This window comes from Portunus trituberculatus, chromosome 38 (genome assembly GCF_017591435.1).
Source record: "Portunus trituberculatus isolate SZX2019 chromosome 38, ASM1759143v1, whole genome shotgun sequence".
Taxonomy (NCBI): Eukaryota; Metazoa; Arthropoda; class Malacostraca; order Decapoda; family Portunidae; genus Portunus; species Portunus trituberculatus.
This window is the reverse complement of record NC_059292.1, coordinates 7,922,902-7,942,901: the sequence shown is the minus strand read 5'-3', so window position 1 is coordinate 7,942,901 and position 20,000 is coordinate 7,922,902. Positions and strand designations below refer to the sequence as shown.

Genomic DNA, 20,000 nt, shown 5'->3' with positions numbered 1-20,000 from the left:
TCTAAAGCTTCTGCACTGTATGAAGCAGTGAAGTGAAGATGAAAGAAGAAGAAGAAAAACTTTAGGAGCAGGTGAATCTAATCAATACATGAATACATTAGTGTGAGAAAAACTAGGCACGTTTTGCATCTTACACGTGATGCGAAGAAAAAATGGCATATTTGTTGCTCCTAACTATGAGAGAGAGAGAGAGAGAGAGAGAGAGAGAGAGAGAGAGAGAGAGAGAGAGAGAGAGCATTCAATTAGTCAGTCAGAGAAGCAGAGTCATGGGTGGACGGGCATACAGAGGCACACAATGAGCGGAAATAACGCAGACTAATGAACACGGAAAGAGGGGAAAAGAATGCAAGGATAAGTCATTAAAGAAGTGGAAGAAAGATATGGAAGTAATGGCAATCGTTCTCTCTCTCTCTCTCTCTCTCTCTCTCTCTCTCTCTCTCTCTCTCTCTCGGGTGCAACAGTAGCATATCATCCACGCGAATGAGGCTTTTGTCTGTGCCTTCTATTCATTTCCTTCCATTCCTCTCCTTGGCTGATCACGAGGGACGCGAGGGAGTGTAGAAAGTAAGTCACAGAAAAAAAAAAAAAAATCAAGACATGAGTTATGGAAGAAGTCTATCCATACTTATGTCACACACACACACACACACACACACACACACACACACACACACACACACACACACACACACACACACACACACTGTAGCATTATCCTTATCATTGTTATTGTCATTATTGTTATTGTTGTTATTATTATTATTATTATTATTTATTATTATTATTATTATTGTTATTATTATTATTATTACTAATAATATCATTATCATCATCATTATTGTTATTATTTTTACTATTATTGTATTACATTTTCATTCTCAGTTTTTCTCTGCCTGGCTTGTGCGTCTTAAGGTGAGGCGAATATAGATGCTAAGTGGGTATATCTAATATTCATATCTGTGGAGTGTAGAAAATAATATATGAACTTGCGAGACTCTACGCATCCTCTTCATCATTTATGTAGCATCATCATTATTCTAACTGTTGTCTTTCTTTTACAATAATAAACATGCTATTGGATATGTCAACTTTTACCACCCACGGTATTGGTGGCAGTGAGTGTCAGCAAAACGGTGCTGTCGGCGCTTGGGTGTGTGGCGGGCAGTCTTGCTTCTGTGTGTGTAAATCTTGTAAATACACAAGCTCTAATGACTTGGTGTTTCCGCATCCCCGCTAATTCTTAAGAACTAAACGTCACTTAACAGAACCAGAAAGAGAAAGAGAGAACACTAAGATTTGGTGAATACATCGGTAACATCTTCATCTGAGACTACCACGCCGATTTCACCAGAACAAATAGTGACAAAATTATGTAAAATACTCAAAGAAAAATATGTAAAGAGTGTCTGCATTAGACTACTATTAAGAAATGAGGTGAGTAGAGGAAAATTATTTTCTTAAGTGTACCATTTCAAATTTTCATTACCTTATGTAAGTATATATGTAGCTGAATAGTTCAATCAAATATATTCAATCTAGAGTATAAAGACTATAATTGTATCTACCCCATAAACACCTGTCCAACCTGTGTTTATCGTTACATTGCTACACCTAAACACACATTCACACATACTGCGACCAGTCCACATACATAAGAACCCTACACCCATAAACACCACGATATTACACTCGAGGAGAAATAGGTCGCTACATAAACTACACTCGTTACATGTTTATATGGGAAAAATTATGAAGGATAAAAAACTGTATAGAATTAATGAATTATTAATATAAAATAATAATAAACATACGTAACGATGATACAAGAATAAGTAATATCAATATCTCACGTCGAGAGGTGTAGCTACCTTGTGTAGGGAGGACAGTCTACCAAGCTGCTCCTTCTTCACTTCCCCCATATCCCTCTACCACCACCACCACCACCACCACCACCACCACCATGGAACTGTAACCATAATCTCCACTCACTCCCGCGATGCCTCCCGAGTATTGTTATCTTTTCTTCTGCATTCTTTTTTCATCCCAGTGAGTCTAAAAACAAGAAGAAGAAAGAATACCACCCGGAGACTTCCATGCTTTCATCATCACTCAATGTCTCCTGTTCTTTATTTCTAGTCATCTTAACCACAATTCCCCAAAACTCACCGGGTTTAATATTTAGTCTTCTTTCATTTACTTAACGATAGGTTTGACTGGGCTCCTGGTTAGGGTTCAGTGACAAAGGTAACACTGTTCTTACCCTACAAAGACCGAAGGACGAAGCTGAGGAGAGGCGGTGTGAGATGTACAGTAAGTAGGCGGCAAAGACAGATTAAAAGTCAAGCGTCTATTTTTGCCTTAGATTAAAATTGTGCTCTTCAACCCCTTCAATAATGGGACACATTTTTACCTTCAAATTTGTGTACGATTAGACCATGTTATTTACATTAGCAAGGGTCTATGGAGGTCAGAAAATTAATGGCCACAGTCTTCACTAATCTAATCCTTTACACAAGTTTCTAAACCTGTATAAAATTGCCAAATAGTAAGCAGAATGAATATGGAAACGCGTCATGGTACCAAAAGGGTTATATACAAATATGAAGAGAACTATTATAGAGCCAGTCATCACAAATCAGAGGGATGTTAACTTTGTAGATGCGATAATTCTACGTGGACATTACAAACCTTTCCTTGTACCTTCACCTGTCCAACGCCTCCTCACATTTCGCCTGATCGATGCCATAAGCCCACACTTTTTTCCCACAACCCATGCCTCAATTTACTGATAGGGAGGGACAGGAAGAGGCAAAGAGAGAAAGGCAGTCAGAAGGAATGGATGAAAGCATTCTGCCTAAAGGTGAACTTAACACTCTCCCTGTTTCGTGATTAAAGTACATTCCACTCTTTATCAACATTATTCCTTCTATTTTTTTTTTTTTTTTTTTTTTGCGGTATTTTTTCCAATGAGGTGTTGCCATGTGCATAAACGCTCACATCCACGCCCGCGCCATCCACCCATCCACCCTTATCAACAGCGCGCACACACACACACACACACACACACACACACACACACACACACACACAAAGATACATACATTTGTAGTCCTCTCTCTCTCTCTCTCTCTCTCTCTCTCTCTCTCTCTCTCTCTCTCTCTCTCTCTCTCTCTCTCTATCGCAGGATCGCTCAATGACCTTAAATCCTGACAAGAACTTTAAACTCAGCTTACTTCAACTCTCCGCCACACTTTCTGCGTCTGCCGTAACTTTAGTCCTTCTCATCTTTTTCCTTCTCCTCTTACTGCTCTCTCTCTCTCTCTCTCTCTCTCTCTCTCTCTCTCTCTCTCTCTCTCTCTCTCTCCATTTTTAGCTAGTAGTGCATCAAACAAGCTACTACTTATGCACACTTACAATAATTACTCCGAGATTAGCAAAGAAATATCCTTTAAGTTCTTCAAATCAAAGGCTTATGTTGTAAGTCAGCATGGGAGCTTAAAGTTTTTCATCATTGTATTATTATTATTATTATATTTTTTTGTTATTATTATCGGTTTACATCCATCTGTTCTCCCTTTCAAGTGCTGTAGCTGCTGTAATGTCATGTTTGTGCATCCATCACATATTTAATCCCTTCAGTACCATGACGCGTTTCCATATTCACTCATTACTATTTGGTGATTTTATACAGCTTCAGAAGCTTATGTGGCGGGATTAAAATAGTGAAGACTGTGGTCATTAATCTTCTGACCTCAATAGACCCTTTCTTGTGTCAAAAAAATGCGTCTTATCGCACAGAAATCTCAAGGTAAAAGTGTGTCCCAGTATTGCAGGGGTCAAATTGCTGATTCTCAACGCATACAAAAAGACGCAAAAGACAAAAAGAAAAAAAAAAGAAGGCGATAATGAAGCTAAAAGTAGCAACCACACTGAATAGAAAAGAAAAAGAAAAGAAAAAAAAAAACCTGATGGTGTGGAGATATAGAATGACCAGATGTGATTTATGTGGTGGAAAGGTGGAAGTGTGAGGGCTGGTAAGACTGAATACGGTTTCAGAACCACAAAAATACGAAAAATGGTCTATAAAAGATACAAATGTGTTTATGATAATAGATTAATGTGCAATGACTGCGCACAGACTTTTTGCAGGCAATGCATCCTAAGAAGAGATACTCTAGGCACAGACTTGTCTATTACCGATATTTTTGCCTCACGGAAAATCTTGCTGAATGTTTTAAAAATACACCGTAACTCCTTTAAAGTTAAACCTAAATGTATGTGTGCGTGTGTTTTTCTATATGATTAATAACAACAGCAATTCTTATATGAAAAATCTATATTTACAATCTTTCCTAACTATAGGTGTATGAAATGGAAAACAACTCTCTCTCTCTCTCTCTCTCTCTGCATACCGTTGAGTCACTGTTTCAACACACACACACACACACACACACACACACACACACACACACACACACACACACACACACACACATGCAAAAAAAAAGAAAAGAAAAAGAAAGGGCCTGTGACAGTCAGGATAGAGCAGCAGGCAACCCTCATTTGTCCCTCGTCTCTCCGGCCACAAGTCTCGCCTGTCTCTCCTGATGGATGGCGGACCAGCTAAACGTGTCTATTTATCTTGTCTGATAGCGGTGGTGGTGGCGGTGGTGGTGCTGGCGGTGGTGGTTGGGGGAGAAGGATGATGGAGTCACAGTGATGTATGTTGTTAATGGAAGGGAAGGTACATTAGATGCGTGTATGCCTTTATTTTTATAGTTAGTTAATGATACTTCTACAAATAGTCGTGTTATTATTGTTCACGCTATTTCTGCTGTTGGTGCCAAATCCTGTGTTTCTACTACTACTACTACTACTACTACTACTACTACTACTACTACTACTACTACTACTGCAATTATACTAACAATAATAATAATAATGATAATGATAATAATAATAATAATAATAATAATAATAATGATAATAATAATAATAATAATAATACCAAGAGCAAACACTTAAGGATAACAGACAGGTGATGATGTAAGATTAAAGTGAGAAAGACAAGGTGAGAGGGTAATGAGTGTGTGTTCACGTCTTGTGATTAAGTCTTTCCCCTTTCACATTCACACTCACTCTTTTCTTCCTCCCTTCATCTCCCTGAACGCTTCCTTCTCCGGTTCCCCTTCCCTTCCTCCTCACTACCTCCGTTCCGTCTGCTTCTCTCCGCCTTCTCGCTCCCCGCCTCCCACTTAGCCAATATCCTAGCCTGGGATGTTTACGTTGGTCCGTCCTGTATTCATTAATTACGACCCGCACGGCGAGAAGTGTGTGTGTGTGTGTGTGTGTGTGTGTGTGTGTGTGTGTGTGTGTGTGTGTGTGTGATAGGTGCACCATATGTCATCACCATCATAGATGAGCGACGACCCTCATTGGCTGAGCATCTCGACAAGACAGTGCGTGATTGGTCTGTGTGTGTGTGTGTGTGTGTGTGTGTGTGTGTGTGTGTGTGTGTGTGTGTGTGTGTGTGTGTGTGTGTGTGTGTTTCTGTGTATCCTCAATCTCATAACATGATGGCCACATTGTGTTAATATTTTACTAATCGAGTCTTACATTTCACTTGAAGTATAATGAATGCCTAAAAACACAGCTGACATATATTTGTTCCCGCTCTCTCTCTCTCTCTCTCTCTCTCTCTCTTGCTGGATTCATTTGAAAGAGGATATATATTGTTGGTGTTTTCTTTTTAGTTATTTATGACCTTGATCGAAAACACATCTCTGCTCTCTCGCTTCCCGAGGCGCACAAAAATAAGAATAACTCACTTCTATACATGCATCCCGCACCAAGTAATGCCCCATAACTTGACCTGCACTAAATCTCAGCATTTAAGTGGAAGCAGTGAATCCGGAGCGGCGTGGAAATTGTTTCATATGAGTCATGGCTGATGTGATAGGTGGCTAGACCAACAGGAGCCAGCTAGCAGGAGGAAAAGGCGAGAGTGTAAAAAAAATAGAAAAGTTCAAGGTCTACAACGTGATCACCTGCATCAAAGGACTGTTACAGTTTACTAATCATTAACACTGTGACACGAGGACAGACACGTAATGAGGAAATAGAAAGAAGAAAAGAAAAAAATGGAACAGAAACGGAGATGAAGACAAAGAGAAGGATCACAAGGATAACGTTAAAGAGAATAAGGAAGAGACTGATAACACGGACAAGAGAGAGGAAGTGAAGACCAATTATGATGAAAAAAATAAGAAAAAGGGCAACAAATAAAAAAAAGAACGAAAGATGCGAAGGAAGTGATGAGTGATTACATAAATAAATAATGAGAACACTTGATCGCTGAAAAGTCACGCACTGACGGCCATTGTTCCTGTCTTGCGCAGTCACCAACAGCAGCAGATTACATTAATTTAGAAGGTTTTATTAAGCACAACTATGATTCAATATACGGTACTTACATAAGAGAATAGGTCAAACATAAACAAACAGTACTTGTATAACAGAACACAAAAAAATATATTCATGACCCCCTGTCTGTATTTGGCCACAAGTATAAAGTTTTTTTTTTTTTTTTTTTTTACGGTAGTCTCTCACTTCGTTTTGTGTTCCATCTCCCCACTGCTCGGAATCCCGTGGTGTTCCTTCACAAGAGTCTTGGTTTCGTACAGAAAATGAACACAAAGATCTGGGTTGATCTCTTTAGACGTTTTGCGTTTTGAAGATTCTGACGAACAAATGTAAGTTTTTAACTATTTTTAATCATCAGATATATCATCACTTTCAATATCTATCACTTTCATACCGTATTCATCACAAGAACGCTTTACACTTGCTTATCATTCTTTCACACGAAGTTCAAGCAGTACAGTGTCATCCATAACAATCAGACCGTACAACCATTTTAGAAACTATCATCTTCACATTTCTTTTTAATTGGATTAATTAAATTTTCAACATATAAAGAGCAAGCAGGACGTAGGAGGCTCTTGACGCTCATCCGCAAACACTGCTGTTTCGACAATGCTCTTCGTTAAACAATACACTGCACCAATAATACCTATCATTACCATCCCGCATCTCAAGCGTTACGAAATCTTTTCAAAATGTGTCTTGGCACCAAATCATATGCTTGATGAAAGTCAATTAATGTAATATTTTTTTTTTTCGTTTTTCTATGTAGCTAAATCAGTCAAGACCCGCAGCGTCACAATACACTCAAGACAGCTGCGCCCTCTCTGTGCTCCTGCTTGCTCTCGGGATGGCACAGACCAGTGCTCTAGACTCGAATGCAGAACAGTATCAAACAATTTAGAAATGCATTTTATTACACAATTGCCTCTACAGTTTCTTGTATTTTTTTCTGTTACTTCTCTTATAAACAGTAAAAAAAATTAAGCTCTTTTCCAGGAAATAGGAAATACCCACAACTGCAAACATGACCGTGCGATGATACTTTCAAACTCTGCCTCGAAACTAAAAAAATTTTCAAGTAAACGCAACGTGCATAATGTTGGCACTCATCGGAATGAACACGTTTGTTTACATAGGATGGCGGTTTCTAATTAGCAGCTTCACACGGTTCCTGAGATCAGTCAAAACACAACACTCCATACAACGTCATCTCTTTGCGTTATGTAACGAGTGAAATTGGTGGGGTGCATGTTATTGCTTGAATATCCTACATCTTCTAGCTTCTCTTTATATTACTCAGGTACCATCAACCCTTCACCTAAAAATATCCACCAGTAGATCTTCTATTTTCTTTAAACAGTGTTGATAAACAGCTTTCCCAATCCTTGGCACCCAAATATACCCGTCTATTCCCGCCAAGTCGAAACACCACAAGATATTCATTGGATGCGTTAATGTACACTTAGTCAAGCATAACAGCTACTTTATAGCAAAAGCTCAGTCATTTCTACTCTCCAGTACGCACCTCAGTGTAAGTTATCAATGGTCAACATCCTGAATCTTTAGGAACTCATTCCTTTTTTGCCTCATGAGCATAAAGGTAACCATTACCATATTTCTCTATACCATCCCAGCCAACTTTACCTTACCCCTGAATCCTTCACTACTATAATCTTACAACTCTCCTGGCTTCCTCTATCATGATGTCTCTACATCAGCTGCTTTATATTATTACATCTGCACATAAAACATTCAATTATGCCTTGTAATCTTTATGCATGACAATTTTGATTTACAACGAGGTTATTACTCAAAGAGAAACTCTCTTCCTGCAGCGGCCTCGCTGCACAAGACTTTCCTCTTTCCCTCACCTCTATTCTGTCCACCTCTCGAATGCAAAAAGTGAGTCCGCCACCTCGCCACCCAGGGCTAGAAGGTAACCCTTCAGTGGGGTGCCTTCCGATTGTTCGCGATAACGAGGTCACCGATCCCGCAGCCAAGATGGCCCTCTCTTCCATAAACACAACACTATTGCCTCCTGTCTTCACCGACAAGAGCCTCATCTCACACACCTGCCGCTCGGCCTGGGACACCACGCTCGGTGATGCTTTGCCCATCACCTATATGGGTCAGTACTGGATAGATTCTTCCCGGACCAACAATCTCGCGTCTTAGATGTTGCTATCGCCTGCCTCCGCCTGGGCCACACAACACTCACAGCTCACCTGCACCGCCTTCGTCTGCCCTTTCTGCCCATGGTGCAGGACTGTCCCTGAGATCATCAAGCTCTTCACGCTCCGCTGCCCGCATCTCCATTCCCGCAACACTGAATCTCTCTTGCATACAGTAACAACATTCATTGATTGAATACATATCTAAATTCTTGAACTTAATTATCTGCTTCTCCTCATACAACTTTTATATGTGGCTCATGAAAAATAGTAGCTCTTTGAAAAAAAATATATAAGTTTGCCTGGTTGTTCAGTAGGCTGCTTACTTATGCATTTTCTTTATTCGTCTCTCTCTCTCTCTCTCTCTCTCTCTCTCTCTCTCTCGTGGCGGTAGTGAAGCACGCAGAGTGTGAGCCACATCACATTTGAGGCTCATACCATATTAATTTCCTGACGTGTGTGATAATCTCGGGAAGGGCGATGGCAACAGATGTGGAAGACTGGCCACAGGAGATAAATAAAGATGGGGAATGGACTAGAGTGGAGGTTTCGTGAGAGGAATGACGATGGTGGAAGAAGTATTTTGAGAAACGGGGTGAAGAATGGCGATTTTTTTTTTCTTTTTCTCACTCCTTCCTGTTCTTTTATTCCATGTTAAGATTGTAAGCAATATTTTCATTTAGCTCCTGCCACCTCCAAAAATTTACGGATCACAAGAGAAAATATTGTGATTTCCTGGATGATGATGAGCAAGGTTAGGTTGGGTGAAGAGGCTGGAAAAGCAGTGGAAGGGGAGATAACAGAAAACAATGTGGTAGATTGAGATAAAGAAGAAGAGAAGGAGGAGGAGAAAGGGAATGAGGGACGGTTGAGGAAGATGGGACGAAATGAGAAAATTCAGAAAAGTATCGTCGAAAATTGAGGAGGGTAGGACAGAGTACGTTGAAGCTCTAGAAACACAATATGAGTGGATGCACCGAGGAATACTAACACGGAAATGCCATGGATTACATTACACTTTCAACAAACTTAGGTCCGTGTCGTGGAGTGAGCCAGGCCTGCTGCAAAAATAATACATGTTCAAGAGCATGCATATTTGTGTGCACAATAAGCTCATCCTTTTACGAGTAAATATAAAGCTAAGAAAAAAAGGTGAGTAGATACACTTGTTGAAACGAGCCTGTGTTGTGCCTGCATGAAGTGACGCACCATCACAAAACCAACCACGCAGCGAGTTTCACTCAAGATGCTAATGTGCCTTCAGGACGATCTTCTCAAGATTATAACGACTCTCTCAGCTCCATTCCGACCCGTCCTGCACTACCTGTTCACGTCTAAGACTGTCACGCCCCCTTCCGTCTCGTTTTGTTCCTATCTGTCACGTCCTGGCCAGATGCATCGCTATGTTGACATCCCCACGAGGAAACGACAACATGAGGAGCACTTTAAACGACGAGCGGCAGTCTGTGCTTTCCTCACCACCCCACCATAAGTAAGAAAAGATCACCGAAATGAAAAAAAGAAAAAAGAAATAGTGATAATGATGATGAGGATGATGATGATGATGATGATGATGATGATGATGATAATAATAATAATAATAATAATAATAATAATAATAATAATAATAATAAAAATAATGATAATAATAATAATGAATGGATAAATGAAAATAAAGTAAATCAAATGAATTAATTAACTACATTACAACAACTAAGAGAAGTTGAGAAGCTGAGTTGCAGCATGCCAGTTTTCATTAGCAGGGCATGGCTATCCCATCTTTCTCCTAACGCATGGCAGGTGGAGGAGACCGTCAGCACAAGGAAAAAAAAAAAGAAGAAAAAAAAAAAAACTGCTGCTCCTCAGTCAACAGCGTGTGGCATGCCAACTACATTGCGTGGCATGCCGGGCTCGTGACACATTTTTGACAGGCGATGATATGCCAGGATGATGCAGCGCCATAATGACCGCTGCCAGAGTGACGGATACCTCGCTGACTCTCTTTATGGAGCCTGCAGGTGACGCTTATCTGCAGGTGACTAACTCTACCTCGTGCCTCATCACCGCCTCCCTGATATTTTACACACAACATATCCGCAACGAGTTCTAAATTAGCTCGCCCAGAGGCAAGGCACAGTGAAAACAAGAAACAGCTTCGCCAGAACCCGAAGACGAAGCTTTAGTAAATCGTTCAAGTCAGGATGGGATCGGGATCAGAGGGATCGATGTCGCCAGATCGGAAAGGGTTCATGGGATATCTCTCCTGTTTTTTCTTCGCTTCCAGGTGATGTTGTCGATTTATTAACATCCCACTTCATCGCCTCCCTCTTACTTCCTCTGCACTTTTTTCACTATTTATTAACACAATGGCAATGAACGAAAAAATACGAAAAAAAAAAGAAAATAGGTTTTACCGTGGCAGCACTCGGCCAAAACTATGTCACGTAGAAAGAGCCACATGACTGTTTCTCACCATGGTGAAAGACATGTTCAGTTGAGAAGACATGTCATAGTCGTGTGCCCAAGACGGATCGCAGGTAATTCTTTAACGAAAATTTATACACAAGGATGAACGGCGTCCTGTGAAGAATATTAAACGCGCAATGATGGTGTACCGCCATCAGCAGGAGGCAACAGAGGAGAGCAGTGTAGAGCAGAAAAGCAAGGCAGAGAAAATTTGAAAGGCGAACCCGAAAGCAGTCTCCGAGTTAATGTTGAGCGTTATTTTTGGAGCATGAGCTAGCACAGAAATAAATACCAGGCTTACAGAAAAATCAATGTCTCAAGGGGACGAAAAATATTGCGATGATGAAGGTGCTTGGAGAAGAAACGTGAAGTGGAGGAGGGTTATGGCACTTGGCACCGAATATGATGGATGACTGCCGCTGTGGGTTAGGGAGGAGGAGGAGGAGGAGGAGGAGGAGGAGGAGGAGGAGGAGGAGGAGGAAGGTAGGGTGCAGCAAAAAAGGAGCGGTTGGACGGAATGAGGAGATGCGCCACCATCATCACTACTTTCTACTCTCGCCATTCCCTCAATCTTTCCCTTCCTCCAATCTCCAATCCCTCGTATAAGTCTTTTCGTGCCGTTCTTTTCCTCTTTAGCGGTGGGTGACCAGGCGTTTCATATGCTATCGGGCCATCTTGGCTTTCATCGAGTAATGAAAATATAAATGTTCCTTCCACGGTGATATCACGGCCGTCAACACTTCGAAATGAATGTGATGGCGGGAAACGGTCACAAAATTACTTGGCTTCTAACAATTTCATCGACATTAACGTCTTTTCCACCTGTGACTCGGCGCAATAAAAGTTTATTAAGTTCATTAGCAATAGGAAACGATTTCCCGGCACCAGTGGGTTGCACAACGTTTGGACACAGTCTGCAGCACATTCAACAACTCATAAAGAAAGATCATTGTAAAGGACTGTGCAGAATGGAAGAAGGCCGAGAACCTTGAGGCACCACAATGCTGTGCAGGAAAAAAGGAAGGGGCGAGGAGTGTATTCAGATGTCACGGTGTGCTGGCTTCCCGCGAGCCCAGCAAACTAAATATCTTCTGTGTGTTTGTACGTAGACTGCCAAACCAGTGATTAAGACATACTCATGTATACGTCCATACAAACGTGGGTGTGCGGTACACACACACACACACACACACACACACACACACACACACAAGGAGAATTTTAAACCGATAATATTGACCCTTGATCGTTCTTGTCCTCTCTCTCTCTCTCTCTCTCTCTCTCTCACACACACACACACACACACACACACACACACACACACACACACACACACACACACACACACACACACACACACACACACATACATTTGATACATACATTTGTAGTCCTATTTCTCTCTCTCTCTCTCACACACACACACACACACACACACATACATACATTTGTAGTCCTCTCTCTCTCTCTCTCTCTCTCTCTCTCTCTCTCTCTCTCTCTCTCTCTCTCTCTCTCTCTCTCTCTCTCTCTCTCTCTCTCTCACACACACACACACACACACACACACACACACACACACACACACACACACACACACACACACACACACACACACACACACACACACACACACACACACATACATACATTTGTAGTCCTATTTCTCTCTTCTCTCTCTCTCTCTCTCTCTCTCTCTCTCTCTCTCTCTCTCTCTCTCTCTCTCTCTCACACACACACACACACAGATACATACATTTGTAGTCCTCTCTCTCTCTCTCTCTCTCTCTCTCTCTCTCTCTCTCTCTCTCTCTCTCTCTCTCTCTCTCTCTCTCTCTCTCATTTGTAGCCTGGGACAGACATAAATCAACAGCTATATTCGTACATGTCGTTCAAAAATACACCTCTCAATATTTCCCAAAGAGAGATTGACTTTCATTGAATCAGAGAGAGAGAGAGAGAGAGAGAGAGAGAGAGAGAGAGAGAGAGAGAGAGAGAGAGAGAAGGAGCAAAGCATAAGAAGGATGTAAAAATAGATATAAAATACCTCACTGAAATATTAAAAGTAACAATAATCTTCCCGGGTCGTGTACACAATATATTCTTTGGCCGGGATAATGAAGAATCAACATAGCACCCCACTCTCTCTCTCTCTCTCTCTCTCTCTCTCTCTCTCTCTCTCTCTGTGTGTGTGTGTGTGTGTGTGTGTGTGTGTGTGTGTGTGTGTGTGTGTGTGTAGAATATGATACCTATAATACTTATGTGTGGTACAGTGCTTTGGGGTCAGAGAGGTTTCCAAGCGCACGGGTTCGAATCCTGTCCACGGTCTGAGTGTAGGCTGGGCTTCCTCACTCGGGGCAACGGTTTCCTAGCGGGTGGGCTTTGAGATAGGAGGATACCCCAAAGAGTATCCCCTTTAACTCAAAAATTCTCGTGAAAAGCCCACATCGTATCAATAAAGAAAATAAAAAAAAATCTGTATTTTCCTTCCAGTGTTGACGTTTTGAAGACGTCATGGAGAGTTAAACAATTTTGAGAGACTTTCCCGCTTTCCTTCCCTCCGTTTCTCGTCCACCCCGTCATTCACACTCTCAGTTTCATTCACTCGTTCATACATTCGCAAACTCCCTCGTTCCTCAAGTTCAGTTATCGATATAAAACTAGTCATCACTTTAACTACCCAACTTACTTCTCCAATCCCTATTTCTAGCCTTCCTGTCTCAAGCACTATTAAACCTCCAACCCAAATCAAAATAATCATCTCGTCTTTCTTTCCTTGCATCCCATATCACCCTCGTCCACAGCTTCAGGTGCAGCTGTCAGTAGTTATGAAGGGTTGGAATGCATTAATAGCCGACACCGTAAGTTCATCTGTCAATACTTAGGTTAAAAAAATAAATACACACACGGTAGGTACCAGAGAGAGAGAGAGAGAGAGAGAGAGAGAGAGAGAGAGAGAGTGTGTGTGTGTGTGTGTGTTAATTCACCACCACCACGGTTGCCTGCTGGTCACCCAGCCAGTCTTCCCCATTACGGAGCGAGCCCAGAGCTCATAGACCGATCTTCGGGTAAGACACACTCCACACACCGGGAAAGTGAGGTCACAACCCCTCGAGTTACATCCCGTACCTATTTACTGCTAGGTGAACAGGGGCTACACATTAAGAGGCTTGCCCATTTACCTCGCCGCGCCGGGACTCGAACCCGGCCCTCTCGATTGTGAGTCGAGCGTGCTAACCACTACACTACGCGGTGTGTGTGTGTGTGTGTGTGTGTGTGTGTGTGTGTGTGCAGTTCACCACAAGCACCAAGTTATTCTCCAAGAAAGGCAATGATGGGGCGACACACTACACTCTTCATCTCACTCACAGATGCATTAACCACTCGCTGTCAATGAAAAATTCCCTCGAGTCTTCAGCAGGACGGGATCCAAATAAATCATCAGCAGGGTTCGAATCAAGTGAGGTCGCTCTCCTCTGGCCTATACAAAGTGGTGTGTGTGTGTGTGTGTGTGTGTGTGTGTGTGTGTGTGTGTGTGTGGTCATTACTACTAATTGTCATATTACATATCATCAGAATTTTCACCTAAATCGTCAGCATTTTATCCTTTCCATTGACATGTAATAATTGGGAAGGTGCAAGAATTGTGTTATATATATATATATATATATATATATATATATATATATATATATATATATATATATATATATATATATATATATATATATATATATATATATATATATATATATATATATATATATATATATATATATATATATATATATATATATATATATATATATATATATATATATATATATATATATATATATATATATAACTTTTATTATTGTTATTATCATTAACTATTATCATTATCATCATCATTATTTTATCTATCAATATCTTTCTCACCATATTCACTGTTATCGCTACTACTAGTACTATCTACTACTATTACTACTACTACTACTATTACCACTACCACCACTACTACTACTACTACTACGAGTACTACTACTACCACCACTACCAATGCGTAGATCTAGATAAATGTGTATAGCGTGGGTTGAAGGGAAACATGCTGATGCAAGGTATGTAATATATTCTTCGACGTTTCGGTTATACAACAATCTTATGAAAGAATGAGTTACTGACGAGTGGCATGGATATCATACACTCAGAAGTTTCTTAGCCTGCAGGTCCGTGCGGTAGAACAGACCGTGATTGGCGGAAGCCAGACATGGTCAGCCTGGCTGCGGCCGCGACAAACACATTGCTGCTCCTCTGTGATTGGTCGTTACGCTGGTCCCAATGTACGCCGACTCCTCCAGTTTCCCTGTTGTTCTCGATGGCTTTCTATGAAGGACTCTGGCTTTCCCTCAGTCTGGAAGGAGTCCATGAGAGTCTATGTGCACCACAAGCGAGTCGACGAATTCGCACGGAAGGAGCAATGTGTTTGTCGCGGGCCGCAGCCAGACCGACCCTGTCTGGTTTCCTCCAATCACATTCCGTTCCACCGGAAGGACCTGCACGCTGAGCAGCTTCTGTGTGTATATATTGCCATGCCATTCGTCTGTAACCTCCTTCTAGAGGTGGTAAATCACACACACACACACACACACATTCTTTCTGAAGATTGCTGCATGCGTAACCGAAACGTCAAAGAATATAGTACAAAACTTGCATTAGCTTGTGTTTCTCTACCACCCACTCTACACTATTCAACTGCTACTACTACTACTACTACTACTACTACTACTACTACTACTACTGGCACTACTGCTACTACTACTACTACTACTACTACTACTACTACTACTACTACTACTACTACTACTATTACTAATACTACTACTATACTACCACTACTATTACTACTAGTACTACTACTACTGGTAATGCTAATAATAATCCCATCTTCATTACATAATGTTACCATCTACATGGACGATTTTCTTTCACCTGAGGATCGTAATTCACTTTATATTTTATTCTTTTTATTAAGGAACTTTATAGTGCCTCATAAATCGTGGCGTAAGTGTTTGCGCGCCGGTATGTTGGCATTGGTGTGTTGGGGAGCCATAAATCTATACTTCCGCGATGCTGACGGAGAAGGAGAAGGGGAATACTTAAATGTAGGAGAAATGGTAAGAGGAAGAAAAATATAGGTGTTGAGATTAGTGTGTGAGAAGAAGTATCAAGTGGAAGTGAACGACAAACAGACATTTTGAGATCACTGTTTTCTTTGTTTACAAGACAAACATTCAAATAGAAATCACTCTTCTAGTTGCACGATTTCCTTTTGATTTGTTACTCTTTCCACTGAGAGCTTTTATTGTCTTGCCGTCTTGGAGTTCCTCGCTGTATTGCCCTAAGTGAAACAAGGGAAAGGGTAAAATACCAACAAGTTTCTCAGGAAAATCATCCCACAATCTCATTCAATACAGGCATGTATTGAAGAGATTATTTAACAGAGATTCAGTTTCGTATCTGCAGATCTTCCATCAGTCTTTCGCTAGTGTTTCAATTGAAGCAGATATTAACACCAGTCACAAAGATAGGAGGAAGAGGAGAAAGGTGTCAAAACTTGCTGGATGGATGCCTGCGTCAGGTTGTTGAAAAAGGTCTCAAATTTAAACAAAAGAAGATTTAATGGATAAATATGAAAGATTTTCTGGCACCTTCCCCCTCCCCTGCATTCTCTCTCTCTCTCTCTCTCTCTCTCTCTCTCTCTCTCTCTCTCTCTCTCTCTCTCTCTCTCTCTCTCTCTCTCTCTCTCTCTCTCTCTCTCTCTCTCTCTCTCTCTCTCTCTCTCTCTGTCTGTCTGTCTGTCTGTCTGTCTGTCTGTCTGTCTGTCTGTCTGTCTCTCTCTCTCTCTCTCTCTCTCTCTCTCTCTCTCTCTCTCTCTCTCTCTCTCTCTCTCTCTCTCTCTCTCTCTCTCTCTCTCTCTCTCTCTTAATAGAATTGCTCGAGGTGTGGCTCTGGGCTGTAAACTGGTGCACTTAAGGAGAATGTTATGCATGTTTTGAGCAGGTGTTCCGTGTTCCGTGCTGGCTGGAGATCCTTGTGAGCTCGTATAAACCCTTTTTTCCTTTCGCTGGCCGCTGTGCATGCTGCTCTTGACGCAAACCCGCACGCCTAAAATTTAGTATTACTGCGCTGTTTGTACGTGTCTTGGTTGTTGTTTTAACAAAAAGACAAAAAAAGTTACTCATCGGGAGAGAGTGCGTGTTATAAGGATATTGTAATGTAAGTGTGCTGCCACCCTCAGGCCTTATCTCGCGCATCATTCACTTGAGTATAGTGCACTGCGGTATACTCCGCCTTGGTGACGACATTGTTCATGTAATAATAAACTGAGAGTACGATCATGTGTTTCCGCAATGCGATTTTCCCACGACAGTGTTATTTCCCAGTGGAGACTTTGTTCTGCATATAAAGGCGTAACGCTATCATCCCACCTGCTAGTGTATCTCAGGTATGCCCTTCCTTATGATAAAACCTCAATATGCTTCACTTGATTGCACGTCCTACTCTTCGAAAATCTCGCATGCTACTGGGGCGTAGCGTGAGAATGTCAGTTGGTTGATTGATCCTACCACATGACTGGGAATAGGCAAGGAAGGAGGTAAGAGAGTAGTGAAGAGTTGAGGATGAGTGGAAATGTGAAACCACCGCTCTCCTATCCATTGTGATCTAACTCCCTGCTCAACACTCCAATAGTACCGTTGAAATATGAAAATTCATTGTACTTTTAACAGGCATGCTAGGTGAAAACTGCATGGTGAGTCTACGAGGGAGAGCAACTCGTGTGATTATTGCGTATTATTTGAATACTACTGGAGGCCACGATTTGGGTGAATCCAGACAATGTTTGATAGGGCGTATATCATCCTGTTTTCTTGTCAATCCCGTGTGTTGAACGATGACTACGCAGAGTCCTACTTTGTCCTGTCGTCTGTTGTCTTTGTACTGAGTATTGGTGGGAGCAGACACCTGTTCTCTCCTCTTTTCTGCAGACTTGCAGCTTACTGTTGAGAGTCGTGTGTATTGTGTTTTCGTTAAATGCTGCTAGTGCCAAGCTCACACCCGTAATTGTCTGGCACTAGGAGATTGTACAATATTTGTGCCAGGGTGCAACTGTCTGCGTTCTTTCTTGATTTCCACCAACGTTGTCGGAGGTGCTTCGTAGCATGTTATCCATTTGTTCTTTCTCAGCTTGGAATATTAAGTTGGCATTCGATATACTCCCTTCCCTGTCGGTGGGTAAAACAGGATGGCAAAGAAGTGAGGTTGGACAGTTGCTGGCGACTGGATTTGTCTCGTTGTGCCCCACACTAAGCTACAGAGAAGGTACACTAAGGATAAGCTGAACTGAGCCAGTCGCACCTGCAGCCAATCGCAGAAACAGCTGTTGTATTTGGTCGTCATATATATATATATATATATATATATATATATATATATATATATATATATATATATATATATATATATATATATATATATATATATATATATATATATATATATATATATATATATATATATATATATCAAACCATTTCTCATAACAATTTTGCTATTATAGTCTCTCAGTACAATATAAGAATACCTTTAATTCATAAGATAACTGAGGATGATGATGAGTAAATGAGAAAGACGAAAACGTAAGAGGAAAGATGAAATATTAATGAAGACGAGAAGAAAAGAAGACCAGACTCACCATCACTACCACTACCACTCACGACCAGGTCTTGTCTTCATAGCAAATAAAGGTCAACTGATTCATTTATAGCCTATTAATAATTCCTGCAATAGAGAGAGAGAGAGGGGGAGGTTCATGTTGCGTGGAGACACCTGCAAACGTTCTGGGTTGTGTTGAGCGTTGCGGTAATGTGTGGAGCTGATCCTCTATCTCCAACCCCCTCCTCCTCCTGTGTCCCCAATTATTATTAGACAGCCCATCTCTAGACGCGCTTATGATGGACTTGTAGCTTAATTTGACACGAATAACCATCCGTCAAGTGAAGAGACACTATTTGAATCAAGACGATGCTGCAACCACGAAAACAGACGTTATGAATACTGTATCAGACTCTCCAGGGAAGACCAAGAGATGCACTACACAAAAAAATATAAGTAGGAGGGAAGGAAGGCCGGAAGGAGAATGGGAGGGAAAGAAGGGTGGACACAACTGCTGGATTCGATGCAGAAAGGTTAGGCTGAACAAGCACATAAATATAAATGACAGCAGAATAATGGTCCGGATTGAGAAAATTCGAAGGGCAAGGAGGAAGAAACTCTGAAACATACAAAAACGCATAAAGATGTAAATAAGGAAAGAAAATACAGAACAAGAAAGAAAGAAACAAAGAAAGGAAGGAAGAATCACAGTAAAAGAATAAGAAAGAAAAAATGTAGGACAGATAAAAGAACGCAAGTACTTTATGAAGAAAGGCAGGATTAATGAATTGAAATTAATAAGTAGACGAACAAAATAAATGAGCACTCAAACGAACGAACAAAAGAGCGAACAAGATTATTTAAAAAATCAACGAAATGAAGTGATGAATGAATGGAACGAGTGAAAATTGAAGTCCAAAAATGTAGGTAGAATAAGAAAGAAGGCAATATGAATGTTATTGTAATAATATGAATGAATCAATAATGAATTATGGTATTAGAGAGAGAAAGACGAACGAAGAACGAAGAAAAGATAGATGTGCATGGTGGTGAAAGGACAGGTGCAGTGCGGTGCGTTACCTTGGAGCTCTCCAGGAACCACTGCAGCGAGGGCTTGTGCTCGCCGCTGAAGGGCTGCCGCAGCTGACATCCGATCTTGATCCGTTCTGTGGGCTCATAGATCTCCCGCCCTCCTACCAGCACCGGCGGGGCCAGACGCTCCTCTGCGGGGGTGAAGACAAGTGT

At 41.2% G+C, this 20,000-nt stretch overlaps 1 protein-coding gene across 2 annotated transcripts in view; it reads right to left on the bottom strand.

Moving 5' to 3' along the window:
• The window catches only part of LOC123514616, a 376,434-nt gene that overhangs the window by 79,680 nt on the left and 276,754 nt on the right, over positions 1-20,000 (bottom strand). For both annotated transcript variants that reach the window (XM_045272601.1, XM_045272602.1), the window contains one exon: positions 19,836-19,978. In XM_045272601.1, the coding sequence (XP_045128536.1) occupies positions 19,836-19,978 (143 nt within the window). The remainder of the gene's footprint in view (positions 1-19,835; positions 19,979-20,000) is intronic.